The sequence below is a fragment of the Hypomesus nipponensis genome, chromosome 23 (assembly GCF_054491055.1).
Source record: "Hypomesus nipponensis isolate SF chromosome 23, ASM5449105v1, whole genome shotgun sequence".
NCBI lineage: Eukaryota > Metazoa > Chordata > Actinopteri > Osmeriformes > Osmeridae > Hypomesus > Hypomesus nipponensis.
The window spans coordinates 16,627,404-16,654,996 of NC_140383.1; the positions used below are offsets into that span (position 1 = coordinate 16,627,404).

The 27,593-nt window shown below is 41.1% G+C and overlaps 3 protein-coding genes across 10 annotated transcripts in view; 1 reads left to right on the forward strand and 2 right to left on the reverse strand.

Moving 5' to 3' along the window:
• The first annotated feature begins 362 nt into the window (after positions 1-362).
• On the forward strand, positions 363-27,467 carry fkbp7 (FKBP prolyl isomerase 7). Of its 2 annotated transcripts, none has more exons than XM_084688563.1 (4): positions 363-616; positions 25,619-25,770; positions 26,432-26,559; positions 26,660-27,467. In XM_084688563.1, the coding sequence occupies exons 1-4, from the start codon at positions 408-410 to the stop codon at positions 26,819-26,821; spliced, it is 651 nt and encodes a 216-aa protein (XP_084544689.1). In that variant the 5' UTR covers positions 363-407; the 3' UTR covers positions 26,822-27,467. The 2 variants fall into 2 exon arrangements, with proteins under 2 accessions (XP_084544689.1, XP_084544690.1); XM_084688564.1 differs by having other exon boundaries at positions 26,438-26,559.
• LOC146234398 (uncharacterized) lies at positions 1,780-10,265 on the reverse strand. Of its 3 annotated transcripts, none has more exons than XM_084688562.1 (13): positions 10,171-10,265; positions 7,563-7,609; positions 5,066-5,155; positions 4,854-4,965; positions 4,432-4,551; positions 4,266-4,331; positions 4,132-4,180; positions 3,404-3,454; positions 3,232-3,276; positions 2,928-3,127; positions 2,520-2,679; positions 2,204-2,305; positions 1,780-1,858 (listed from the first exon to the last, which is right to left on the reverse strand). In XM_084688562.1, exons 4-13 carry the CDS (start codon positions 4,935-4,937, stop codon positions 1,797-1,799), a joined length of 939 nt encoding a protein of 312 aa, XP_084544688.1. In that variant the 5' UTR covers positions 4,938-4,965; positions 5,066-5,155; positions 7,563-7,609; positions 10,171-10,265; the 3' UTR covers positions 1,780-1,796. The 3 variants fall into 3 exon arrangements, with proteins under 3 accessions (XP_084544688.1, XP_084544686.1, XP_084544687.1); XM_084688560.1 differs by having other exon boundaries at positions 2,898-3,127; XM_084688561.1 differs by lacking the exon at positions 10,171-10,265 and having other exon boundaries at positions 2,898-3,127; positions 7,563-7,693.
• stat4 (signal transducer and activator of transcription 4) overlaps positions 24,009-27,593 on the reverse strand; it is a 120,298-nt gene continuing 116,713 nt past the window's right edge. For 4 of the 5 annotated variants that reach the window (XM_084688557.1, XM_084688553.1, XM_084688552.1 and 1 more), the window contains one exon: positions 24,009-24,476. In XM_084688557.1, the coding sequence (XP_084544683.1) occupies positions 24,432-24,476 (45 nt within the window). In that variant the 3' untranslated portion in view covers positions 24,009-24,431. The remainder of the gene's footprint in view (positions 24,477-27,593) is intronic. The other variant, XM_084688559.1, reaches the window with a different exon arrangement.

Genomic DNA, 27,593 nt, shown 5'->3' on the forward strand with positions numbered 1-27,593 from the left:
TTACCCCTGCTGAGCTTCTAGTGTTTATGCGTGTCCAATCAGAAACGTATCCAGTCGGCCTTCTATACTTTTAATGTTGTGTGAAACGTATCCAAAATCCATAATGTTATCCCAAAGCCTTTTAAGAACAGTATCACAAAAATGTGACCGTAAATATCCACTTGTCATGCCACTCTACAAGTTATAGAATACAGTGCGTGCGCGTTTATGTGTAGGGTAGTAGACTAGTATACTAGTGGTGACAGGCGGGACGTTTTCGGCACAACACCGGGCATAAGAATTCATTCAAAGTACTTTTGGCTCAAGTTGGATTAACTTTTATTTTGAAAATCCGAAAAACATTGCCTCTGGGAGTAAGGACATTTTCCAAACCCTCCTTGACTTGCCACGAACACAGCTATACTAGCATGATGAAGACATCGTTTATTTTTCAACGGTGTTGTCTACAAATGTATGTCCTCGCTCATTTTGTTTTTTCGAATACATCAAACGGTGATGTGAAAATAGAGGTTATATTCAAACCTGAGATCTGCACAGAGAGAAGCACAAAGGGAAAACTTCTAAACGCACACTATGATGGATACCTTGCAAAAGACGGATCTCAATTCTACTGCAGGTATTTAACACAAGAAAGATTAAATCGTCAGTTTTTAAATAAAGGTATTGGTTGTGTATGGTTTCATGTCATGGACATTATCCATGACATGAAATGTCACGACTATCAAATATAACAGAGGAACGTTTCAAATCCTATAACTTGTGTTACTTCCAAGCCCTCACGGTGTTTCATATCGTTCATGGATCTGTAAAATAATATAGAAAGGATTTAGCCACAAGGTAGTCAAGTCTCTCACATTCGCCGTGAGACTCACGCATTTCAACCATTTCTGACGTTCTCACGCAACACCTTGTATTTCTCAGAAGGGATAACTTATCCCGCTATGTGGACGAGGTGCAGGCAAACGGATGGAAATGTTATGCCGAGTTTTAGCAGTATTGAGTTATACCAGAGCCTGTTTAAGGAGAGCTTTGCCACTCCCTATTAAGCCCCATTGTACCGAATTTTGTTGCAGTTCCACCAGAGTTCTACTGGGACTGATCGCGGTCGAGTGCAAAGTGAATGGGAGTCTATCCCAGCTAACAAAATGACGTCCCCGGGACGTCCCCTGAACGTCCCCGAATGTTATCAGGACGTCGCAAGGGAACGTCCCCATGACGTTTTTTGTAGGGTCCCCTGAAAGTCCCGGGGACGTCGCAGACAAACGTCCCCGGGACGTCCCTGTAACGTCCTCATAACATTTAGGGGACGTTCAGGGGATGTTTGTCTGCGACGTTATGGGGACGTTCCCTTGCGACTTCCTGATAACTTTCGCATACCAAATGCAGAATCAATTTCTCAACCTTAATTTATAGTCACATTTATGCATTTAATGGATATTTTTTGTATACAAAGTAAAAAATGCATATTACCTTGTAAAATGTAGCCTATAGTGAAAAACTAAACTGAATGTGTACACTCAAACTCAACAATGCAATTTAACCTCTTTATTTAAAATAAATCTACTTAAAGTAACAGGCTGCTGCTAAATATTGTATATTGTAACTTATTATGTATATGGTTATAGAAGAAAAAACACGATTTAAAGTATAAACAAACACTTTATTTAAATGTATTTTTAAGGCCTGAATTAATTCTTATATTTTGATTGTCAACCCCTCGTTCTCCCCCTCCCTCTCCCTCTTCCCCCTCCCTCTCCCCCTATTCTTCCCCCTCATCATCCTCCTATTCCTCCACTTCATCGTCCCCCTCCTCCTCTTCTTCCTCCTCCCCCTCCACAAGTTCGTCTGGAAACAACACCTGCAAAAATGAGCTACAGTTAGACAACAGAGCAATTTTACCTGCTTTTACCTAGTGAGAATTATAATGTAATGCATTAAGATGTTAACATAAATGTTATCTTATTGACTCTTATAGCCTATTAAAATGTTTTAAATACCCCAATTCGCAATAACGGGTTTCCATATTCTGCTAAATCGACATCAATCAACTGTTGCATTAACATTAACACAATCGAAACAAAATCGGTCGCATGGCAATAGCAAAATGCATTACAATGTTGCTATATATTTGCACCAATCCACCCCCTTCAGTTGACTGATCCATACGTATGTATGAATAAGTGTATATCATTTGTGTATATACCTGGTTTGTTGATCTGCGGTGGGGGAGCATGTTTCAGTGTAACCGCAATGGCCTCCTCCACCCTCTGGCAGTCTACACTGGGAAAGGAACGGCTGCAGGCACCTAAACAAAAATATTCATATGACTGAACTAGTAATGGTGGTAGTAAAGTGTTGGGCAATTTCCATTACTGCCCAAGGGGTTTATTTTCATTGTGGTTTGTTTGTTTGTCTGTATTTGTCAGCAGAGTTATGGAAAAACTATAACAGTGTATTATATAAGCATTGTAGCCTACAGTGAATGTTTAGTATGTGTGAGTGTGTGAGATTTAACTTACGTATCACCACATCATAAACCAATAAATGGTTGAAGGGTCTCTTCCCCTTTCTCCCCTTCAAACTAAAACCCTTCCATAAGTCATTAGTCCCTATTTTTTTAAGGATTCTTCTAACACCGTCTCCAATATTGTTGCCTCCAAGAAGGCTCAGGTATCGAATCTAAAGAAATTAAATAACAAAAAATCACCTCAAAACCATTTCATTTGAAACAACATATTTGACACATTTAACAAGTTGTACATATTAATGTTCTGTTAAAGAATGTATCGCATCAATATAAAGAGAAAAATAAACTTCATTTATAGGGCTAGTTGTCTCTTGGTCTAATTGTAACAGTTTACTGCCATTAAGAAGAGATGGTGTATTCCAAGGCATACCATTTTCTTTTTAAATGAGCGGTCCCTCACTTTTTGACAGAGGTCCTCCAAGTCTCTGACATTTTTGCATGGACACTCCAATATTTCATTTTCTGCTGCTTCAGAAGGGCTCATTGGCCGGGACTCCACAGCCTCCATCACACGGCCAATGGTATTCCTGAACTCCTCCTGCATCCTTTCTATTTTGATCATGATTCTCCTCTCAACACCCTCCAGGAAACCGAAAATCTCTGTTGAAACAAGCATAATAATTAACATTACAATCAAGATTCACAAAATGCTTCCTTAGTCGTTGTAATAGTCAATGGAAAGGGTTGATTTTTTTTAGAGATACCTTTACGTAGCTGGTTCATTGTAGATGGTTCATCTTGATGGCTCCCTAAAACCAAATTGATTCAATAATCAAGTCATTGAAAATGTAAATGCAGGACTAAACTGGGATCAGGCACAAATAGGTTTATATAGTGAGAAAAATAGTTATGTGTCTTTATTAATGGAGGAGGTACCTTGAAAGGCCTCAGCAGATCTGGAGGTATGTGAGGATTCACATGGAGTAACTGCAGAGCAAATGCAAAGAACATTAAGTGGAAGTGTATTTTTCTGATAACGAATAATTAAATTGGAGTACAACCTAACATATTTCACAATTATTCATAATAAACATGATTTGCAGATGTTAATTTCATAACAGTGGCAGATGTAAGGTAGTGACCTTAAGAACGCCACTAGGTGGCGGTCTTTATACCTTACGAGCCACCGTAGTTTGCACTTGATGTGGGGTAGGTCGCCATGCTTGTTTAAAACGCTGGTTTGTACTCCGTTAAGGTAAGCAGTTTAATCTTAGTTTAGTTTATTTAAGTCTAGTGTTTGAGTTACAGTTTGTAGGGTCAAGTACTGCAAATGCGTTTTTATTTACCGGTGGACTAACATTAGCTGAGTGACGAATCAGCATGTAAGATGAGTCGATGGTTTATTTAATAATACAATTTTTGGGGGCAAATCTTTTTGTAAAAATCAGTGTCCCAGCTGGTGGGTTATAGTTCATTTAGGTCTTGTGATGTAGGCTAGGTAGCCTAGCTCTGAATAATTGCCAACAAACGAGTTTTACCAACTAACAAACTTTTACTATTACGCGAAAGGTCAATTAGGGATGGAGTTAATCTGCCTGTTAATTCATGCAAGGCGTGTGAAGGAGTCTTAAAGTGCATTTGGTTTGATTGAATTACAGCCATACCTTCCAATTCATCATCTGCCCTGTGTGGTGGATTTAGGTGGCGACGTGACTGCAAAACAAGAAAAAGAAACAGTTGGCAAACAATTTAACAACTTATTAGTTTTTCAACCATACCTACTATTGCATATACTTACACACAGGCCCTCTTGGCAACACTCCAGGTTTAACCGTTTTCTTTTTCGGAATGACTTCATCCTCATCTTCAGGAGACATGTATGAAAATAAAACTATTAATAACATGAGTCTTACAATATTCAACAGAGAACTGAATGAATGAATGAATGAATGACACATAACTACCATCACTATCACTCTCCTGGAATCTGGCAGGAACGTTGATTTTTCTAGCATTTCCCTCTGTTTCCACCTGAGAGGTGTCTTGCCCCTTTCTTGCCTTCTCCCTGGCCAAGCTGTAGCTGTCTGTTAATGGAAATGTGCAACAATTAGAATCTACATTTAAATTTCAGATATGCTATCAGTCATAGGCGATTGTAGGTTTTAATTTTTTATCATTAGAGCACAACAAATCATGATAGAATACATAACTCACTGACATCACCTGAAATTTCAAAAATAATTTGATTGTTTTCTTACATTAATTTGAAAATGTTTTCATCCTAAGTAGAGCGCAAATTCACCCCCTGCACGTGTGGTAAAATCGCCTATGCTATCAGTTAGAGCTATTGTCTCTATTTGTCTTTACGGGGTGAAACACATTTTACCTGTTGTAGAAAACACTCTGACTTGGTACTTCTTCCACTGTGCTTTATCTGGCAGAGAACAGCGTCTTGCCAGAACACTAGCATTATTCTGAGGCCAATAGCAATTCAGAACCTGTAAGATATTTGCAATTGTTGTGTATGCTTTTTTGGTATATGACACAGTCATTGAACAATTTTGAAAATATTATGCAACTTTCAATGAGTCGCCTTACCCCATTACTCCTCTCCAACCATAATGATGGTGCCACGTCTACTTCATTTGCTTCTATAAAATGCACCACCGAAAACTGTAGACGATGAACCTGAATTATAAAGACATTTTGATTGAGACTGCATCAGTGATGGAGACTGAGGTGATGCGTCAGTGATGGAGAGTGAGGTGATGCTGCGGCCAGGTCTGTCAGTGATGGAGACTGGGGCGATGCTGCGGCCAGGTCTGTCAGTGATGGAGACTGGGGCAAGGCTGCTGCCAGGTCTGTCAGTGATGGAGTTTGAGGTGATGCGTCAGTGATGGAGAGTGAGGTGATGCTGCGGCCAGGTCTGTCAGTGATGGAGACTGGGGCGATGCTGCGGCCAGGTCTGTCAGTGATGGAGACTGGGGCAAGGCTGCTGCCAGGTCTGTCAGTGATGGAGTTTGAGGTGATGCGTCAGTGATGGAGAGTGAGGTGATGCTGCGGCCAGGTCTGTCAGTGATGGAGACTGGGGCGATGCTGCGGCCAGGTCTGTCAGTGATGGAGTCTGAGGTGATGCGTCAGTGATGGAGAGTGAGGTGATGCTGCGGCCAGGTCTGTCAGTGATGGAGACTGGGGCGATGCTGCTGCCAAGGTAGACTCATTAAAAGGAGTGGAGGATTGTAAAGAAGACTCGTGAGCCATACTCCTCCTCAACCATGATTGCCCTTTGTTTAAGGCACTTCTCTGATATGAGTTTCATCCTTGAGTTTCCGATGTTTGTCCGACATGCTCCATAAAGGCGAGAGTCACAGGGACTCGAGATGTAGGGTTCCAGGTGGTCATACACCCTACAAAGGAACATTTGTGCGCCCTCGTCTTTCTCAGGGGTTGTTGACATCACCTCACAGCATGCTCTGTCATTTAGCATGTAAGCGTTGTTGGGATGTTTGATGCTTACTTTGTCTTCTTTTTCAGTAAGATCCCTCCTGAGTCTTCCACTCTCATTGAGTCTTTTTACAATTTGGACCAGAGGACTTCTTCCAGAGCGGATCAGTTTCTTCAGGTGGTGAAGATAATTTTCAAAAGGAAATGCACTGCAGTTGTCAAGGCAGCCAAATTCCTTGGCATCAGCAGCGAGGTGCAGCATGGAGTGGACGTTGTACACTAGGAAGCACTCCCCATACAGAAACCTTCCTTGCTGTACAAAAAATTAGAGAAGTTCATGTGCATATGAGCAGTGGGCTTGCACCAGGCTTGGAGAAATGAGCATGCACATTGCAACGCTGAAAGCCATGAAATGCTCAAACAGGTCATCTTGCAGAACTCCCCTCAGGACCAACTTGCCAGTGTAAAGAGCAAACTGACGGAACTCGGTGGCCTTCCAACGCTCAAGATGTTCCAAACCCCGTGGCTTTCTTGCAAAACTGTTTGGAATTGATGTCTTCAGTTGCTCAAGTCTCACACTCACCCCTTGTTAATCTGCCCTGAGGACATTCTTGTCTCAGTCTTTCCTTTTGTCCACAAAAGCAAAAGCTTCTTCATTACTCCAAGGCAACACTGGTGCATGTAGTCTACAGGAAAGGATGTGATCATGTCAATAGAGAGGTTGGAGAAAGGCGATGTTTTTCCTTCCTGGTGATGTTCCAATTGAGTTAGCTCTCTGAAGGACTGGTCAGTCCTCAGTGTGAGATTTTCAACCTCTTGATAGGTCATCCGTCCATCCCAGAACCCCTTCTGTGTGCACGTGTCACAACCAAAGTACCCTGAGTACTGCTTGATACACTTGACAAGTGCCTTTGCAGGAGCATCACAGGTTATGCACCTTATCTGGACACGTATCACCTTGTCTCCCCACTCCAAGCCATTCTGCATCACGTCCTCCAGTTTGCTGACTGCTTCGCTGATGAAGTCGAGGGAGGTTGGTTTGGATGACACCAATGCCAGAGACAAGGGGAAAATAGATTTTGGTGACAAATTGATGCAGCAGAGAACAGGCCAAAGAGATTGGTTGGTGCTTTTAAAAAGAGGCAAGCCATCAACATTCAGGGAGATATCTACAGCATTGTGTTTCTCTCCAAAATCAATGGCCCATTCTTTAAGTATTTCCCTAAAGGAAGAGGAAACTGCACTGTCCTCTTCACCATCACTAGAATCCTCTGATGTCTGGATCTGTTCCAATTCAGGGACAATGTTGGTATTGTCATGCAGCTGCTCTTCGATGGTACATCCTCCACTCCCAGGGCTATCATCACTGTACATCTCCTGATCATTTGGATTCTGCTCATTTGCTTCTCCATCGTGTGTGTTATTTTTCTGTGCTCTTGACACCCTTGCCCAGATGCGATTGTATTCTCGTTTCTTATCAGCCGACGACGTCTGCTCAGTGGATACAGCCCTAAAGTGGTGTGTCTGGAAAATGTTTTATATTGAGCCACATTATAAAACCTTTTCTTTTTTTTATTTGTTTGTTTTAACTTCACAGACTAAACTCCAAGAGTGATGGTACTAACTTCCAATAACATTAGTATTATCCTACCTTTTTTTTGTACATCCTGTCAAATCTTCCAGCACTGTATGCTTTATCTTCAGAAAGTACATCCACCCGGAAATACAGAAGTTGCAAAATGAAAAAAAAGCATAGATTGTTAAACTCTTGCCATTGACAATTATAATGTATAATGATTTCAAGCAAATAATGTGTAATGATTTCAAGCAATTAACCATAGCAATAAGCCAATATTACCAATGAGTAAAGTGACACATTATTTTCTATATTTATGTATTGCCTAGTGGTTTGCATACAGAAGATCCCATATTAAAATGTATATTGAATTGTCCATGCTGGACTTATGTAGTACAGTTTAAATAATAAAGTATTGGACAGCTTGTGGGTAATTATGATTACATTTTTTTTTGTCTAACTTAATGATCGTAGTTAAGTGGCTGTAGGTTATGTAGCCTATGTTAAGTGTTTCAGAGTTTCATTAAACGATGATATTACAAAAAACAGGTCTATTATCTGCTGTGGCAATTCAGATGTTTATTTCTGCCATTACTTTCCGGACGCTCCGGTTGTCACGTGACTTTAATGTTTTGCCGTCATTTCGCCAGGAAAGTTTTGGCAAAAATGAACGGCGCCAGCACGGATTTAAACCAGTCTGAGTTCCCTGCGCACTTTATTTCAAAAGACATAGGCAGCTGTAAAGCAACACTTGATCGATGTAACATTAGTGATCCATATAATGCTCCAGGGGTTATTTTTACGACCTTAACAAGTAAAACGGAAAGCTTGCCTGACCTTCAGTATCCAGATATTTACAACTATCTACTAGGGATGGGCGTGGTTAATCGAATATCCGGATATCCTAAAGTAAGTTAGTATTCAAATACTTTTTTCGAATACTTATGAGCGTAGTTTAATTAAAAAAAAAACATTTTATTGAAAAACCGTCGCGTCGTGTTGTGAATTCTAATAGTTGTGACGTTAGAAAATGATGAAAACCATCAAAAAAGGTAGGCTATGCCTGTGTTCTGCTGCGAGTCTCCTTTCATTTCATTTGGCGCTACAAGAAGCATAGTGTCCTGGCTAAGCAGTACCTCGCAGCAACCTCAGGTCCTGCAGTCTTTTCTACGCCGGCCTGCTCGTAAATCGACTCCGTACTCGCCTCTCCCCTGAGCATGTTTACATGCTAATTCTCCTGAATAAAAATGCGTATGGCTAATGCAGTTCTGGCTTATTTATTTTCTTACCAGTAGCCATGTAGAGCTAGCGTAATCGGCTGTTTATGTTTGCATTGTGTGGTGGCGCACCTATAGGATTCCGGTTCCAAGTTAATATCCAAGTTAATATGCAATATTTATCTGTGTGTCTTTCGTTTTTATGGAGGATAGCCTACCCAATGTGTTTAATTTAGTCCAATGTAGCCTACTTTTTATTTCACATAATAATAGGCTAATCGCTTCTTCGCCAAATTAAGAGCCTACGTGTGAAGACGCAGCGTTTTTTCAAGTTCATTGTCTTTTCGTCATGTTAATAAATTGATCTTTCATTTTATTTTCTTTATTCAACCCTTATTTAGTCTAATAGCTTAACAGTCCCAATTATTGCCAGAATGTGTGGTGGTTCATGTGTTTACTGTATGCTTTGCGTCACGTCAGGCTAATTACATAACGGAACCACATTAACAAAATAGATTATCCGGATATTCGAAAATAATTTCGGATACTATTCGAATAGTGAAATCAGTTAAAATCTCCATCCCTACTATCTACAGTAATCAACTTTCCTTCATCTACTCTGGAGACTCTCCGAGAGTCTTTGAAAGCCTACAAAAGCTTGCAGGGATATATGGACGCAATCAGCTGGATTTGTGATGAATATTCAGCTTTGGTGTCTACCGGCTAAAAATTGCTTTATCGTCACTGGAAGGGTAAGTTAAAGTGTAGGCTAACATTGCAGTCAGTGTTAACTTGTATAGCTAAGCAATAGCTAGTCTGTAACGTTCACCAACGCTTAGCTACTAACGTAGGCTAACGTACATTATATCAGTGCACTTTTCATCACAAAAATGCCATTAAATCTTTATTACAGGCATCATTACAATAGGAGCAACTAGCTAACTCGTAACGACTGGCGCTCCACTCTGCTCTCCACTCGGCTCCACTCCATTTTTACGACGTAGCAACAGTAACTAAGAGATCGTGCACGTCTGAGTCCGTAACGAGGACAACAATTACGTCAAATGGCAATGGCAGCTGTCATTCTGATACTTTTCTCTCCAGATTGTACAGTAGCTCCAGCTGTCAAAAAGTAGTTTCTGTAGAGCTAGACTAGAGCAGTAGCCTTCACCTGTCCAAAAGTAGCCAATTCAGCTGTATTTTCTGTATCCTTAAAGAGACGACACTAGTGTGTATTCTTATTTTGCTATCGATAACATTGTTACTGTATACAAATTAAGACGATACTACGACGTCTCAATTTAGCCGACTTCGCCTTCACAGTTTGAGTTAGTACCAGTACTGGCCAGAAATTAATATACATTAATTTTCGATATTCCTAGCTATTTCATGTTGGATAAACATACAAATACCTTTACATACATACAGGTACAGTAGGGTTAAAGTTTGTATTAAAATATATTGACCTCAAATTCTGTCCTTCGGGTGTCTGTCCTTCCCACCGTCACAGAAGTACGCTAAATTAGTCTAAACTAGCTAACTACACAAAAACACTATTAAAAACACAATAACAAAAAAACTATACTATGAACACTAAAACTTCAGTTAGATATATTTACACAAATTGATTATCAAATGGTATTGTATAAAGGAAGGATGCGGTATCAAAAAGTTTTGCTGTCTCTCTCAAGAGGTCTTCACTCAACAACAGAGTTCACGAGCGTTGACAGGGACCCAACCAAGTAACCAGGCAGGTCCGCGAGAGATGTACTGTAATAGGCTAGTATGGAACATTTTTAGAGACGCAGCTGCTTGGATAGGCTGGATCCAGCTTAGATGTTTTGTTTCATTGATGGTACATCCCCAAATTATTTATGACTATAATGTACTTAGCTCAAATGCAAGTTATTGGTACCATACATAAACAATTGATTTAATACTGTACAGTTTCCAGAGTGACAGTAGGCTATAGCTCGAGCAATTCACATCACAGAATGACACACAAACGAAAATATCAGTTCGGAATTTAGATGGTTATGACCAACGAATGACGTTCTGGAACCCCCCGAAAGTTTTAAACATAATGTCATATCATAACCAACCAGGGACGTTCCTGGGACGTTCCTGGAACGTCCCGAATGTCCCCGATTTCTTTTTACATAACGTCGTATCATAACCAACCAGGGACGTTCCTGAGACGTTCCTGGAACGTCCCGAATGTCCCCGAATTTTTTTAACATAACGTCGTATCATAACCAACCAGGGACGTTCCTGGAACGTCCCCTGAAAGTTTAAAAATAAATGTCTAAATTGTGACCTTTTAGGAACTTTAATAACGTCCTAAGGACGTCCTAGGGACGTCCTAAGGATAACGTCACGGTATAACCTACAGGGGACCAAATAGGAACGTCACCGAACGTCCCCAGGACGTCCCTTGTTAGCTGGGATGGAGCTAAATGACTAAATGTTTCTCTTTCGCCTGATTGTCGTTGACAAATCTCAGATTTGATTGTAGTTTTTGCATGTTCAACATGGATTACTGGTCAAAAGTTGAATGAACGAGTACTTATGTCCTTTCGATTTCTGACAGGGTAAGTCGTTGTTGCCCATAACACGCTAGCATTCAGCTAACGAATGCTGATTGGTTACAGTGCGTGTCCACTGCAGCGACGCGATGCGAGCGACAACATGTTTTCCATTCAATAGGCGCGTTCGACTTCATGCAGCGGCTGCGGCGCCGACAGTCGGCTGCAGTCGGCTGCCATGAAGCTGAGAATGCCATTGGCTGCTTCAAGTTAGCCGGGCTGCAGGCGGCTGCAGGCTACACCGGCGCTGCATGAAGTCGAATGCACCTATTGGAGCCAAGCGAATCGCTTGCGTGGTGCATTGTGGGTAGCGACGCGACAGAGTTGAGATTTTCTCAACTTTATGCAAATGAGGAGCGATTTTCGCTAGCGATGGCCAATCAGAGTGTTTTCTTGTTTCTCATAATGTAGCAACCATGGTAAACATTTCTAGGGCTCTGTTCGAAATGTCTTAAAATGTGTCCGTCCTTCCTTCCTTCCTTCCTTTTAAGACAGCGAGGTCTGTTCGAAATGTCTTAACTCTTCTCTTCCTGTCTAATAAGATACCTTGAAATACGTCACATAACGGTCATTTTTAAGAGAGCATATGAGCTGCCTTGCTGTCTTAATGGCGGCACGTATTACCCATAAGTCTGTGCGCGGGGTTACCGTGAGCAACAAGTTAAACAGAATCGTTTGACCGCCATTGCTCTTACTTTTTACAATTCATATTTCAGCTAAACGGTACTTGTAAATCAGCATCTGAATAAAAATGTATCGAGAAGTGGGCAGTGTAGTTGCTGAAAATGTACTTATTTTATTGATGACATTCCTAATTTGTAAATTTGCTCCGACTTTTCGATAATGTACAGTAGTTAGCATCACAGTGCAGACACTAGCTAGTTGCTGGGTTTTATCATAATCCTATCAAATGAGTGAAATACAAACACAAATGTTATGAGCTATTGAGCCTATATCTAACACAAGTTTAAATACAGCTTAATTCGACTTAGTGTGACAATAAACTCAATGCAATTGACTGCTGTCTGACAAAGCGTGCTAGTGCGAGCACATAAGTACACACAGCGCGATGACTTACATCCTGTCTTAATAGGCTGTTCGAAAACAACGATTCTTAAGATACCTTACCCTGAAGAGAGCTGTCTCGTTAGACACCTGTCTAGTAAGACATCAAGGATTAAGACAGCTGTCTAAGTTTTCGAACAGAGCCTAGGTTTCAAGGTGGAGGAGAAACTAATCGTTTGTGTGGCTGCTTACCCAGTCCTGTATGATACATAGCTGTATTTGTACAGAGATGTTAATAATAAAAAAATTATGCATGGCGCAAGGTTGCCGAAGTTGTTGGGGCTTGTACTTTCTAATTCAGTCTAGTGACATTACGTAACTTCGTTCTGTAGTAACTAGCTAGCCCGGCTGGAACTCACTATTGTATCGACAGATTAGCAGAGACTGAGGAATATAGTAAAACGTTTTTTACACATGTCAAGGTGTATGTCTATTAAACTATTTTGTATTTTGTATACAAGTTGTATTATGCTCGATGTTACAACTACGTAAACCCAAGTCTGCACACTTGGCCATGACAACTACAACAGTGATTTTAGAGAACTACATTCTACATTAATCTGTTTGAAACGCCCCCGAGCGAGATGAACTGTGGGAAGACAAGCGATGGCAAGCGATTCCACGTCGCTGCAGGGAACACGCACTGTTAGTGAAGGACTGACTACGACCAGACATCCCGCTCGATGGCATCCGAAGCAGAACCAGAATGTCAGAGCATTAGCAACATTAGCAACAACATTAGCAAGCCAAAACTCTTTCTAGCATGTGTATTGACAGGGAGAGCCTAAGCTGTCAGCTGTGTTGTCGATGCCTCGAGAGAAAAGTGGAAGTAACCAGAGCTTACCGTCAAGCAATAGCTCTGGTCGTACGATGTGTATGACGTCAATTACATTTTCAAAGGCTTTTTAGAACAGAAAGGCGACTTTTAAAAAATCCACCCAGCAGTGGGTATTTTTTTGCCTCCCCTTTCAAATTCAGAATTCAAATTACTAGACAAAAAATGATATCCTGAGAAAAGTGGATTTTGAGGGGTATAGCTCCATAGACCTCCATTCATTCTGCACTTGACCGTTAGCGCCCTCATATGGAACTTGAGTGGAACTGCAACTAGTTCAGAACCCGGAAGTTTCTCGAGAGTGGCAGTTCTCCCTATAGATCAATTATTTGTTTGTAAACATTCGGGATGCGCGCGCAATGTGGCTGCAGAAAATCGGGAAAGGATAGCATTTTACATGGCAAAAGGACCACACAGATAATACAAATAGTTAGATTTAAAAAGACCAAAAAGGTCGAGGAGGACAGCCTTTAAGAGAGAAAGCGATTACCCATTGATCTGTCGCATCAAAATTTTGATTCGGGTCACGAAAGTCTTGAAATTTGAGTGAGAATGTTGCCCGGTACAGACCGCACAGTCGAGCGGCAACCATGTCTTCACGTCATGTCACAAAGTTAGATTTCAGCTTTCAAGACATATGGGAATTCTGATTTTGGCCAGCTGGTCCGATAATTTTTCTGATTTGTTTAAACTGGCAATCTGAGTGAGACTGCATCCCCGTGTTACACTGTTTTGATGTTAGCCTCAGTCAGACTCGCTCACTGGCAGTGTGCACAATGTTGTATTTCACTCCATACTACACCAGAAACATCAGGGAGGACTGCCTAATGTAGATACAAGCCTGATGAAGATAGCCAGTATCTCGGATTTATTTAACCGAGCCTGTTTCATTCGTCATTTGCCTGAGAAAGCGACCTCCGTTACGTTAGCCAGGCTAGTTTTGCCCGATCACTTGGTCAGGCTATTTTAGGGTATCGGGGTCATGTGACTTTTGTGCATAGACAAGTGTAACGTAAATGTATTTGCCCAAAGGCCAACAGCCTCAAAAATGTAATATAAAGCCCTGCAATCCAGTGGCCAGAGATATAGGATGACCTGATCCACACTCCAAGTGTAATAGACCAGGGAAAAGTTTGTCTTTTGCAACTGACATGCGCAGTTGAGCCTGCTTGACAGTTGTGTGACGTCGGGTGATAATTGGTCTATATTAAACATTCTCTGGTTATACAGAGTTAAATGCCAACTACCGGAACGAGAAAGGTATGGTAATCTCAGGCCGAACTGTTGATAAAACTTGAGATCCCTGATTCTTACCTTAACCTAATTAAGTGGGGCATTGAATGTTGTCCCAATTTTTCTTGTACATATGCAGACGTTTGAACGTATTGGGCACCTAATGTATTTATGTTTTATTTTGAGCTGATTTCGAATATTCAGAGTACGTGTTAGTCAAAATTAAATAATGTAGATAGGTAAATAAATACATAAACAAATAAATATGGCTATGAAATAAACCCAGAAATTAAAAAAAGATGGCAATAAATATAGCATCATATAATTATATAGCTGAATCCATTTACCTATATCAATAAATAAATACATTTACTTATTTCAAATGACGTTTTTGTAAAGGCAACATTTATTTATTTAATGGGACTTTTATTTCCTAATGCCACATGTATTTCCGAACACCACATTTACATTTACATTTATTCATTCATTTCCAAAGCGACTTCCAAGAGAGAGCTTTACAAAAGAGCATAGGTCACTGATCATAACAACGAGATTGTCCCAAACGTTGCAAGTAGCCAAAAAGCATACATTGTGAAAAAGCTAAACAAGTGCCAAAAGGGAAGACCCATAAGAGCATGCAGTTATACAAGTTACAAATTAAAACAACATGAACCACAAAAGTGCAGGACTGTACCTGTAGAAGACAATCAACAGTAACATATTTTACAGCGAGTACAAGACTTAGCTTCGTTATATCTAATCTAAAAGAGCAATGAGTCACTTAATAAGAGTCATTGTGATCCTGGAGGAAACTGACAAGTCCAGCCAAGAATTCTTAAGTGCCGTTGTACTCCCGGAACAAGTGCGTCTTGAGCCTTTTCTTGAAGGTGGGGAGACAGTCAGTGTCCCTGATGGAGGTGGGGAGCTGGTTCCACCATTGGGGGGCCAGGCAGGAGAAGAGCTTGGGTTGGGACCGGGCAGTCTTGAGCGGTGGGACCACCAGGCGGTTGTCTGAAGAAGACCGTAGGTGACGGGTGGGGGTGTAAGGTTGCAGGAGAGACTTGATGTAGACGGGTGCAGTCCCGTTCACTGCTCGGAAGGTCAGTACCAGGGTCTTGAATCTGATACAGGCGTTGATGGGTAGCCAGCGGAGAGAGATGAGGAGCGGGGTAACATGGGAGCGTCTGGGTAGATTGTAGACCAGGCGGGCCGCCGCGTTCTGAATCCTTTGAAGAGGGCGGATTGCACATGCTGGGAGACCAGCGAGCAGCGAGTTGCAGTAGTCCAACTTGGAGAGGACCAGTGCTTGGACTAGCAGCTGGGTGGAGTGCTCAGACTGGTATCTCCTGATCTTCCGGATGTTGTAGAGGGTAAATCTACAAGACCGGGAGACTGCGGCGATGTGGCCCGTGAGGGAGAGCTGGTCATCCATGGTAACCCCGAGGTTCCTGGCAGAGGATGAGGGGGTCACCGTCGCAGATCCCAGGGTGATTGACAGATTGTGGGAGATGGAGGGTTTAGCCGGGATGATGAGAAGTTCAGTTTTGGCGAGGTTCAGCTGGAGGTGGTGCTCGGTCATCCAGGCGGAGATGTCTGCGAGGCAGGCTTCAATCCTAGCTGAGATCCCCGGATCGGTCGGGGGGAACGACAGGTACAGCTGGGTGTCGTCGGCGTAGCAGTGGTAGGAGAAGCCATGGGAGGTGATGATTGGTCCAAGTGAGGTGGTGTACAGAGAGAAGAGGAGGGGTCCAAGGACGGAGCCCTGTGGGACACCGGTGGAGAGCTGGTGTGGGTCAGACAGTTTGCCTCCCCAGGAGACCTGGTAGGATCTTCCCGAGAGGTAGGATGAGATCCACTGGAGTGCAGTGCCAGTGATGCCCATCTCAGAAAGTCTGTAGAGCAGGATCTGGTGGTTAACCGTGTCAAACGCTGCAGAAAGGTCCAGCAGAATGATGACGGATGACGTCGAAGGCACCCTGGCAGACTGGAGGGCAGTGGTGACTGAAAGGAGGGCAGTCTCTGTGGAGTGGCCGGTCTTGAAGCCCGATTGGTTGGGGTCAAGCAGGTTGTTCTGAGAGAGAAAGTTAGACAGTTGGTTAGATACAGCACGTTCAATTGTTTTAGAAAAGAAGGGTAGCAGTGATACCGGTCTGTAGTTCTGGAGGACAGCAGGGTTAAGGGAGGGTTTTTTGAGTAGAGGGGTAACTCTGGCCTGTTTGAAGGCAGAGGGGAAGGTGCCAGAGGTAAGAGAGGAGTTTAAGACATGGAGCAGAAAAGTTATGATAGAGGGGGAGATGGTTTGAAAGAGAGGGGAGGGGACAGGATCAAGGGGGCAGGAGGTGGGGCGATGAGAGAGAATGAGGTCAGAGAGCTCTGACTCGGACAGGGGAGAGAAAGAGTTTAGACATTTAGTTGGGTCAGTCATGAGTGGTGAGGGGGTAAGAAAGGTGGGTTTAGGGAACCGACTGCTAATGTCGGGAGACTTTTTCCTCAAAGAAGGAGGAGAAGTCGTCGGCTGTCAGGGTGGAAGGGGGGGGTGGGGGAGGTGGGTTAAGAAGGGTGGAGAAGGTAGAGAAAAGTTTGTGGGGGTTTGAAGCAGAGTTAATTTTGTTAAGAAAGTAGAGGGATTTAGCACCAGTTATGTGAGAAGAGAAGGATTTAAAGAGAGAGTGATACTTATCAAGGTCCAGACCGTCTTTGGACTTGCGCCATCTCCTCTCAGCTGCTCAAAGGGTGGACCGCTCTTCACGAATAATATCCGTAAGCCACGGGCAGGAGGGAGAAGATTGCGCAGGCCTGGTTGACAGGGGACAGAGAGAGTCAAGTGATGCAGTTAAAGTGGTTAACAGGGTGTCAGTGGCAGTGTTAGTGGGGTGGGACGAGAACTCGTCAATGGGAGGGAGGGAGGATGTTACAACCGAGGAGAAATGGGAGGGGGATAGGGAGCGGAGGTTGCGCCAGAAAGTTACGAGGGGAGGGGAGGTAGGAGGGGTTGGAGGGAGAGAGACAGAATTTGATAAAGAAGTGATCAGAAATGTGTAATGGGGTTACAGAGGTAAAGTCAGTGATACAGTTACGTGTCAGGATGAGGTCTAGCTGTTTGCCTGCCTTGTGGGTCGCTGGTGTGCTCAGCAGCGTCAAGTCAAAGGAGGTCAGGAGGGACAAGAAGTCGACAGCCTGCGTTCCCTGGAGGTGGATGTTGAAGTCCCCAAGGACTATCAGGGGGGTTCCATCATCCGGGAGGACGCTGAGGAGCATGTCCAGCTCCTCCACAAAGTCAGCAAGCGGTCCTGGCGGGCGATAAAGAACAATTAAGCATGCTTTGATAGGATTAGTTATCATCACATAATGGTGTTCAAATGATTTGGCAGTAAAGGAGAGTGGTGTGGATGTGTATTTAATATGAGGGGAAAGAAGCAAACCTGTCCCACCACCCCGTCCGGTTGAGCGGGGTGAGTGAGTGAAGGAGTGGTTGACGGAGAGAGCAGCTGGAGTTGCAGTGTTCTCTGGGCGGATCCACGTCTCTGTCAGTGCAAGGGCATGAAGAGAAGCCTGGGATGCAAACGCCGGGATGAAGTCTGCCTTGTTCACAGCAGACTGGCAGTTCCAGAGCCCTAAAGAAAGAGAGAGGTGGAGAAGATCTGGATAGGTAGTGAAGGTTAGAAGTTGACCGTATATACTTTGTGACATATCTACGTCTACGGGTAGTGTAATGAACAGGAATGCTAAGGAAACACATGCTAGCTAAGAATAAGTTCTAGGTAGAATATGATCTAATTATGAATATAAATAGGTTGATACTTATCAGAAGAGGTGATCCGGCCCCATCGGTCTTCCTCGGTGGACACCCGCAGGTAGACTCGTTTGTCTTTGTTCGACTGAGTCTTCGTGCGACGAGGCTGGCAGACAAGGCTGCCTCTAGAGTGCCAGCCGCCTTAAATATGCAAGGCGCAGCTGACAATGACCCTAATTATGTAAACAAGGGTCAGGGTCTCACTCGGCGGCAAGTACCCTGAACAGATCTCTAGCTAGCTACTTAACTTAACGGCCTGGATAGCTGCTGTCTAACAGTCCTGCCCAGACACAAGAATTAGCAACAACACAAAAACTACAAGTTAAAGTCACTTACTTGGTCAGGAGACAGTCACGACGTACATTCAGTAAAAACACTATTCGCTCTGAATCTGGTTACAGAGTCAGGGCTATTTAGCTGCCTTCTACAATGACCATAATTATGTAAACAAGGGTCAGGGTCTCACTCGGCGGCAAGTACCCTGAACAGATCTCTAGCTAGCTACTTAACTTAACGGCCTGGATAGCTGCTGTCTAACAGTCCTGCCCAGACACAAGAATTAGCAACAACACAAAAACTACAAGTTAAAGTCACTTACTTGGTCAGGAGACAGTCACGACGTACATTCAGTAAAAACACTATTCGCTCTGAATCTGGTTACAGAGTCAGGGCTATTTAGCTGCCTTCTACAATGACCATAATTATGTAAACAAGGGTCAGGGTCTCACTCGGCGGCAAGTACCCTGAACAGATCTCTTGCTAGCTACTTAACTTAACGGCCTGGATAGCTGCTGTCTAACAGCCCTGCCCAGACACAAGAATTAGCAACAACACAACACAAAACTACAAGTTTAAGTCACTTACTTGGTCAGGAGGCAGTCACGACGTACATTCAGTAAAAACACTATTCGCTCGCACATTTATTTCTGTGCTGTATTTATTTCCAATCCAACATGTAAACGAGAAGGGTGTGTTTATCTTCAGACCAAAGCAGCTGCACAAGATTGAAGGCAGAAAGGGACACCTAGATTGGAGAGATGATGGAAGACATAAGAGATGGCAGAGAGGGCATGCTGGCCTTACTACATCAAATTGATCAGCTTGGCTTGTCGGGGGATATCATTTTGGCACACATTGAAGATTTTATAGAGGTACTCAGAACATAGACATAGATCACAAAGTCTTGAATAGTTTGAGACTTATCGAGCTTATTTGAGACTTGTTTGTGTGCAAGATGTAGCTATAGGTAGTATGGGGGTGATTAGTGCCAGGTAATGTTAGCTAAAAAAGCCAGCAACCGTCACTACGCCTAAAGAAGACAGTCACTGCCACCGCTTCGTCGCTACTTCTCCAAAGCAGACTGCATTGATGTAGGTAAATGGATTCAGCTATATAATTATATGATGCTATATTTATTGCTATCTTTTTTGTTATTTCAAGCTTTATTTCATAGACATATGTATTTATTTACTTATTTATTTAATTTTGACTAACACGGCGTTCCATATACCTGACAGCTGAACAGGCCCTGTTCACCTGACCCGAATAACATCCTCAGTCACTAGACTTTAATAATTGACTATTATAATTGAATAATCATATATTATTAGGATCTTATTGAGAGGAAGTGCACATCATTTTTGTTTTATGATCCACAATGACAATAAAAATGTTTTTCATATCAAATGTAATTAACGTAGTGTCTTTCATTTTCAAATGTTCAGTGCATGGATTATCCAAGCCAACATGTTTATGCGGACCTCACATGGGTTACACTCAGGCAACAATGACATCTTACCTGAGGCCTGTTCCATAAAGGCTGTTCGAAAAAGCTGGATTTAAAATCCCAAACCTGACTTGAAAGAACCTACACTTTAAGCAGCTCCCTCATCCACCACATCAAAATAAAATGACACGCCATGATGACGTGAACGATAGGCTACGTAGGTCGGGGTCCTTTAAAAAAAATAGTCCTTTACTTTATTGATAAAAAAACATGACTGTCTTCACTGTGTTCCATGGTGTATCTAATGCTTTGTAAATTATTTTCTACCCTTCTCCTGACTGATATCTTTCAACAATGGCTTATGCTCTGAGATGCAACTAATGCTGGGACACACCATAAGATAATCGGGCAGATTTTGGGCAGATTTCTCCCTTCCGGCAATCCAAGGTAATGTCCCGACAATCCTAGGTTATGTCCCGATTATTTTATCAGATTTTCCCTTGGTGTGAGGTGTGTTAAGAGTGACCGAACTTGCTCGGAAGAACGTCCGAGCCGCTCCGATCGCGAAATATTTAACATGGTGAATATTTACGATCAGAAATCCTGATGTGTGGGGGGAACCCCGAGGACAAACACCCCACACTATGGGAGCAAAACAGTTAAATCTAGGATTTTTTTGTCCTCATGTTTGTAGTCTCTCACATTTTGAAAATCTTGAAAGATTTTAACCCCCCTATTTTGACGATCTGAAACGCAAGTATCAAAACGCAAAGCGCAAGTAACTTTGTGGGCGTGACTTCAGCTTGGTTGTTATTTTGCCGGCGGGATAAATGACTTTGCGCCTGGCGCAAATCTTAAAAGGGTTGGTCTGAAGTAGCTACATTACTAATGGGTGAGGTTTGGGGCTAACGTGCAATAAACCAATCTGAGCATCATCTCACATTCCCTTTAAGAGCAGCGCTTGTTCCATGGCGAATTGCTATTATAACGGCAGATTTGCCAGGCGCACGCCAGGAGCGGTTCACAGGAGGAGACCGACGTTCTCGTCAGAGCCGTAAAAGATAGAGAAATTTGTAAGGGGAAGGCAGAGCAGTTTTATCATTGCACTAAATTGCCCGCTCATGCTGTTCATTCAAATTCTTATTCTTATTTTTACATATATTTTATTTTTTAGTTCTTAGAATTAGTTTAACTAATGTATTTTTGTACAAAAGTTATACCCGTTTATTGTTTGCACCTTCCTGCCACAGTAAATCGCGTATTTGTGTTACATAAACTTCATGGCGAATAAACAGAATTCTGGTTTCTGATGGGCATGGGAGAAGAAAGCTAACCAAATTAGCTTCGGTTAAACAGTCATGGGAGGAAATTTCCACAGTTGTTACAAATAAAGTTCACATACATGACATTTCATAAGAAAATCTTTTTTATAATCATTGAAGAAATGTAACACGCCATAAATCAAAACAATGTAACGTAGCTTCGCAGAAAGAAGAAACTGCAAGATAGCACCAGGGAACGTTTGCGCCGGAACACGCCTCCTTTTTCGCCGAACCGCCCACGGGAGCACAAAGTCATTTCGATGTGCGTCTGTGGAGGGAAAAGTCACCTTTGCGTTGAGTGCAAACTAGGAGTGACACTTGCGTCGTTGACTAAGTTAATTGCGCTGGGTGCAAGATAGGGCCCTAAATATCTTTTAGTGTGTACCCAGCCAGGAAAATCCTACTGGAACAGCTGACCTTTATTTTTGAAATATACCCCAATGTCAGAGTCAGTCACTTTAAATGATGGCAGGTGTGTAATGACTTTTATTTAAAATGAGTTTGAATGTGATTGGTTGATTCATTGGCTGTTGAACACAGCCACATCCCCAGTTATAAGAGGGTGGGCACACTTATGCAACCAAGTAATTGTAAGGTTTTTATTTTTCCCCCTTCGAAGATTTCAATTTTTTTTTCAATTGTATTGTCACATTATAGGTCACATTGAAAGTGGAAAAAGTTCTGACATGATTTATCTTTGTCTCTTTCTTTTACATTACAAACACCTGGCATTTTAACAAGGGTGTGTAGACTTTTTAAATCCACTGTAGGTGAAACCAGCTCGGACACAGTGTGAATTATTTAGATGTAACATGTATTCTTTACAAATAAAAATACTGTGAACATTTACATATATTTATTTAACATGAATTTCTGTCTCAAATGTGAGGAAAAGTTGCTAAATGTTAGAAAGTGATCTAAATATTCAAAATACCAGGCAGAACATTTTAACAGAGTTGTTTTTTTGGTGCCCCATGTGAATGTAAGTTTCAGCTTTCTAAGGTATTAGAAATTAATGGAAAATATAGCTGCAAGCAGCGATCACCGGGGCCAAGCACCAAGCGCAATGCAGAGCCTAAAGAACATGGAGGAGAAATAAAATGTACATGAACAGGGTTTTTCCAAGGTTAAAATGGGTCTTTGGTGATCCAAAACTGTCTGTGTTACTGTGTCGCCTTACTAGCAGACATGTATTTATTTTATTTTTTTACCATTTCATAAATAATGGAGGCTATGCTTGAGGAAATAATTTTGCTTACAATCATTATGGTTCAAAGATTATCAAGGTTTACCTCTTTACATATATATGCAAACTACTGAAATGTATATCAATACAATCTTGAACTAACCAGTGGTCAGAAATGGGACACACAAATGATGAAATTCAATTTGATCTGTTATTACTATTCATTTTTATTATACAAACTTCAGGGATAGAAGTGTAGTTTGTTCAAATTACTGCCAGGCTGAATGTAGGCGTCGTTTTAAAAGTTACACTTACGAAATAACTTCACCAACACTGCATTTAGGTACACTTTGTATATATTTTATGTATATATGTTTTAGATAAAGAGCAAGTTGAATTTAATAGAAATAACTTACCACACTCAGTTTTCTGTCTCCAAAAAGTACCACAATTACCGCCAATTGATGAAATCAGGATTCCGCAGGTTGATAATTGGGTGCGTGCTTGCTTAGAAGCAAGCTATTACTTATTTTTTGCCTTGGGTGCTCGGGATTTGTCATAGACGCTCGGAAAAACGGCTTTAGCACGCGCCAACATTTTCCATATGCAGGAAAAACCCTGCATGAATTAATAGCTGAGAATAAGATTGAACAGGAAACTAACAGAACAGAGGCATTCATATGCATGCCAAGAGGTTGAAAAGTTAGTGCAATGCTGAGCCACAAGAGAAAATTATCAAATAACACATACTTTTACAAACTTTTACAAACCAAACAGGAGTCAAACCCAGGACCTTTGGAATTGATGGTTGTCGTTAATCACGTCGCCACACAGAGTACCATGTTTACCTTGATGCTGAGGAGAGCTTAGCATAGTTGTATTTACAACAAAAGAACACTAGGTGATACTGCGTTCAAAGCTTTCAGGTACTTAGAGGGTATGCCATGAATGACCCCCAACATTTTGTGCCAATGTCAGAAATGTTTTAATATATACAATATATGACACATTTCTAAATGGTGGACAAGCGGTTTGTCCGATCGTAGCAAATTTGGTATCCATGGATTCACCATGACCTAATGAATCCATAGACACAAAGGTCATAATTCAGAAACAGTTTTCAAAAGTTATAAGCAAAAATAGTAATTTTTCGGCCAATAGCCAATAGTCTGTTGGCCTGTAGGAGGAGCTGTTCTCAAATTAGACATGCTGCTAATGAAGAGTACCGTATGGCTGAGATAAAGCCTCTGAACCAATGTTCATATTCAGTTATTTCTTATTACTGTTTAGTAAAAGTAGTGTGATTAAGTTACATTATTAGTTTCTGTACAAAGTAATATTATTACTTATTATATGACTTTTACTCAGTGTGCAAATTATGGGGGGGGTTTGACCCCCCTAATTAAGACTTGGACCCCCCCCCCCCCCCCAAAAAAAAGAAGTAAACACAACAGGTCGGGGGGCTTGATATATTTATATATCGTGCTTACCTGTAATCGTAAATATTACTTTACGCCCTGGAGAAGAAGTTGACCCCCCCCCCCCCCCCCGATTGTCATTGTATAATTTGCACTCTGCTTTTACTATTACTTTTAGTCCTTGGCTTGGCCCCTAATAATGCTGGGAAATTCAGGTGACAAACTAAATAATTTGTGGGTCTTGTTTATTTGACAGGTATTTTGGGCGGTAAAAACATAAAACTGGATGACGGTCTGCAGACTTATTTTCAGAGACAATGTCTCAACAGAAATTCTGAGTGTATCTGAATGTATAATCTGCGCTTTGACAAGAACACAACTGCCCAATTCAATTTTCCACTATAGCAGCAGTAAAATTGGCGTTACGAACCAGATCGCACTGTTTAGTTACAGTAAAGGAATTAATGCACATTTCCAATACAAACACTGCATGGACATAAACCGAGGACATTTATTCTTGAGAAGGACATTTATTCTTCAGCTGGCGAAGGAGCTGTGTGACCATCAGAAAGTGGCAATGGGTGTTTTTGCCTGAGTCTCCTTCAACAGCTGCGAAAAGGAGACAATGTTAAGTCAGCAATTGTTCAGGGAATATCATTGAGTTCTGCCAGACATGCAAGCGACTTGTCTGTAGAAAATACTGTAAGAATACACTAGAGATGTGCTTGATAAAAGTGATGTATAAATCCTGAGAACAAGGCACTCATGGAAACTTGACCTCAGTTGGTCACCAAATCAACGATGATCCGGTCATTAGGAAAGTTTGTGTCTTTAAGTTTACAAAGCTCTAACAAAGAAAAATGCACCCCACAATGCTTTGCCCAAGACTATTTATTTTCAGTCGGTAGATGTTCAAGGAACAAAACTTATGACCTCTGCCAAAATATAATCCAAAACACATTAAAGATGTCCTTTGAATGTAGATAAAGCTACTTGAAAAACATCCCTTTGAAGGGAACTTGTCTCGAGTTGGTCATAAGTTTGTGGGCACTGGGAGTGTGCAGTTAAGGGCTAGGGAGGGTATTGAGAGAGGAGGTAGCCAGCTTGTTCTGAATTGTGTAAATCTTTATTTGGACATAGTGGAATATTTGTCTCAAAATTATACAGACAAATGTATATTGTTCTATAAATCTATCTGGTTCCATACACTTAAGGGCCAAAACAAAATATAGAAATACATAACTAATTATATATACACAATTATATAACAACATTATTAAATATATTAATAATAATATGATTAATTGACACCATAAATTAATCTCAAATCAAACATTCAAGACATTTGTGTATTATATTTATACATGAACACATTTGTATATGTATGCCTTTGTTTATTAATTGATTCAGGTCACGTGACCATACACAGGGCCGCTATCTCTGTACCATTGCTTTTTGCCACGGCATCGCTTTGATCCATATTACACCTCTCTCTTAAGAATAGCATGCAATCGCAATTTTGATCACTTAAACCCGTCTTGAATTAGTCTGATTGTGTGAACTTGAATTGAACTTTTTTGAACCGATTCAGCTCCAACTGATTTGTTAGGTTAGTAAGGATTTGGACTGCCACTTTTCATAGCATGCTTTCGTAGCGTGCAACAGGTTACTAGTCAGTTGTTTTATGATTCATGCACATGATGAAACCCAAATACATTGTAAGTGATAATACATTTAAATGTGTTTTTCAGTCGCTCAGACAAAGCCGGACATCCTCAGTGGTTTGTGCTGGGTGTTGGACAAGTAATCAAAGGTCTTGATATTGGATTGAATGACATGTGTCCTGGAGAGAAGCGTAAAATTACAGTCCCACCTGCTTTAGCATTTGGAGAAAAAGGCAAAGGTGAGTTAAGCCTACAATTTATATTTAATGACCTCATAATGCAGTTCTCAAAAAATGTTATTCCAGTCCACCGTGTTGTGTGGTTTTCTGTTTGTTTCACAGCAAATCTTGAAGATAATCCACCAGTCTATGTACAGTGCACACAAATCAGTCCCCAGCTTCTAGTGTTCTGGCCTGAAATGTACGCGCATGTCTAACAATTTTTCTTGAAAATGCATCCAACCGCTTACTTACAATGTGAGTAAAATTACCTTATTAACAACTCTCATTTTTTACTTTTGTTTGTCTTTCACTGTGTCTAAATAAGCTGCACAAACAAGCCATGTATAGTGCTTTAAATTCCATTTACCAAAACTAACCCTAACCCTTGACCACATGGGAGATGCATGTCTACCCTAACCCTTGCACTATATATGTTTGTATAAATGCAAGCTGTGAGAAAATGGAGATTAGAAGAAATGTTTAAGGTATTTCTTGTCCAATGGCTGTAGAAGTTAATTTAATCAATATCTTAACATATTCCCACATCAGGAATATATCCAGATAGCACATGCTGTAAGATTATTTTGTTTAAGTACTGTGAACTTTAATCATGGTTCCAAAATGGACATTAGAATATTTTTGTATATCAGATTTTCATATTTGTTTTTTTAATTTATAGATCCAGTCCCACCCAATGCTACTTTGATCTTTGAGGTGGAACTCTACTCAGTGTCCAGAGGACCACGCAGCATGGAATCCTTTAGAGAGATAGACGTTGATAATGACAGAACTCTCACAAAGGCTGAGGTACCATATAACATATTTAATCATTAACAAGTAGGATTTATGGAAGCTGAACAATCTTCTCACTAGGCACTTGGACATTGTTTTTTACTTTCAAAATCAGGTCAAAGCATACTTGAAGATGGAGTATGAGAAAGGTGATGGTCAACGTGATGAGGTCTTCTATGAGAAGATACTGGCTGACATATTCCAAAAGAGTGACAACAATGGAGATGGATCAATTACAGCCAGGGAATACAATGTTTATGGACATGATGAACTATAGTACTAACAATGGCTCATTTCTAATACTAGTTTGTTAGAATTTTCTAAGGGAAAAACCAAGACAAGCTCTTCTTTTTTTCCCAGTCAATTCTCCTTTTTGACAAACGTGACTTTTTGGTTGTGACAAAAAAAGTTTTTTGTCAAAACAATGTTAATTAAGATTATGCCATAGGAAGTGTATTTTCGAAAGGACATAGACAGTATAGTCTCTGGAAGAGCATGCTATGACAATCAATTGTACAAAAATGCACATAAAAATTACATAGTTGAAAAGCCAACAAATGTAGTACTCTCAAAATAAATGTATATCTATTTGTACATTTGAGCTACACTCAACCAGTTTTGAAAATTGTTTGTAAATTGAACAACTCCGTTTTAGATTACACTTTTACACAAGTGACATGTCATATATTAATAAGTGCTACATAAATAAGAAAAGGAAAATGTTTGGAACACAAAATAGCATTTTGCCCAAAATGAACATGTAAGTGCAAAGAAAATGACAACTGATTTTACACCTTTCAAATGCTTTCAAATACTCCTCTAAAATTCTATTGCTAAACCAATACTAGCATGATATGTTTAACCACTACAAAGCAGTAGAGCATAGCATCAAGTTAAAATAAAAGAATATATATTTCAACAAATATACCTGTAGTTGTCATGTCTTCATATTTTACACAAAAATACATCCACCTTATATTGACAAACCTTGTCTCTTTACTGTTCCAGATTTTGGCCATAGCTTGAATACGTTATGATTCCAATCAATA

Excerpts from the sequence above, each read along its gene's own strand:
- fkbp7 (XM_084688563.1), top strand. The coding sequence starts at position 408 with ATGATGAAGACATCGTTTATTTTTCAACGGTGTTGTCTACAAATGTAT. Across the intron at positions 617-25,618 it reads GGATCTCAATTCTACTGCAG|TCGCTCAGACAAAGCCGGAC; the intron begins GTATTTAACACA and ends TGTGTTTTTCAG. Across the intron at positions 25,771-26,431 it reads ATTTGGAGAAAAAGGCAAAG|ATCCAGTCCCACCCAATGCT; the intron begins GTGAGTTAAGCC and ends TTTAATTTATAG.
- LOC146234398 (XM_084688560.1), bottom strand. The coding sequence starts at position 4,937 with ATGCTAGTGTTCTGGCAAGACGCTGTTCTCTGCCAGATAAAGCACAGT. Across the intron at positions 4,552-4,853 it reads CAGAGTGTTTTCTACAACAG|ACAGCTACAGCTTGGCCAGG; the intron begins GTAAAATGTGTT and ends TTCCATTAACAG. Across the intron at positions 3,455-4,131 it reads GGCAGATGATGAATTGGAAG|TTACTCCATGTGAATCCTCA; the intron begins GTATGGCTGTAA and ends TTTGCTCTGCAG.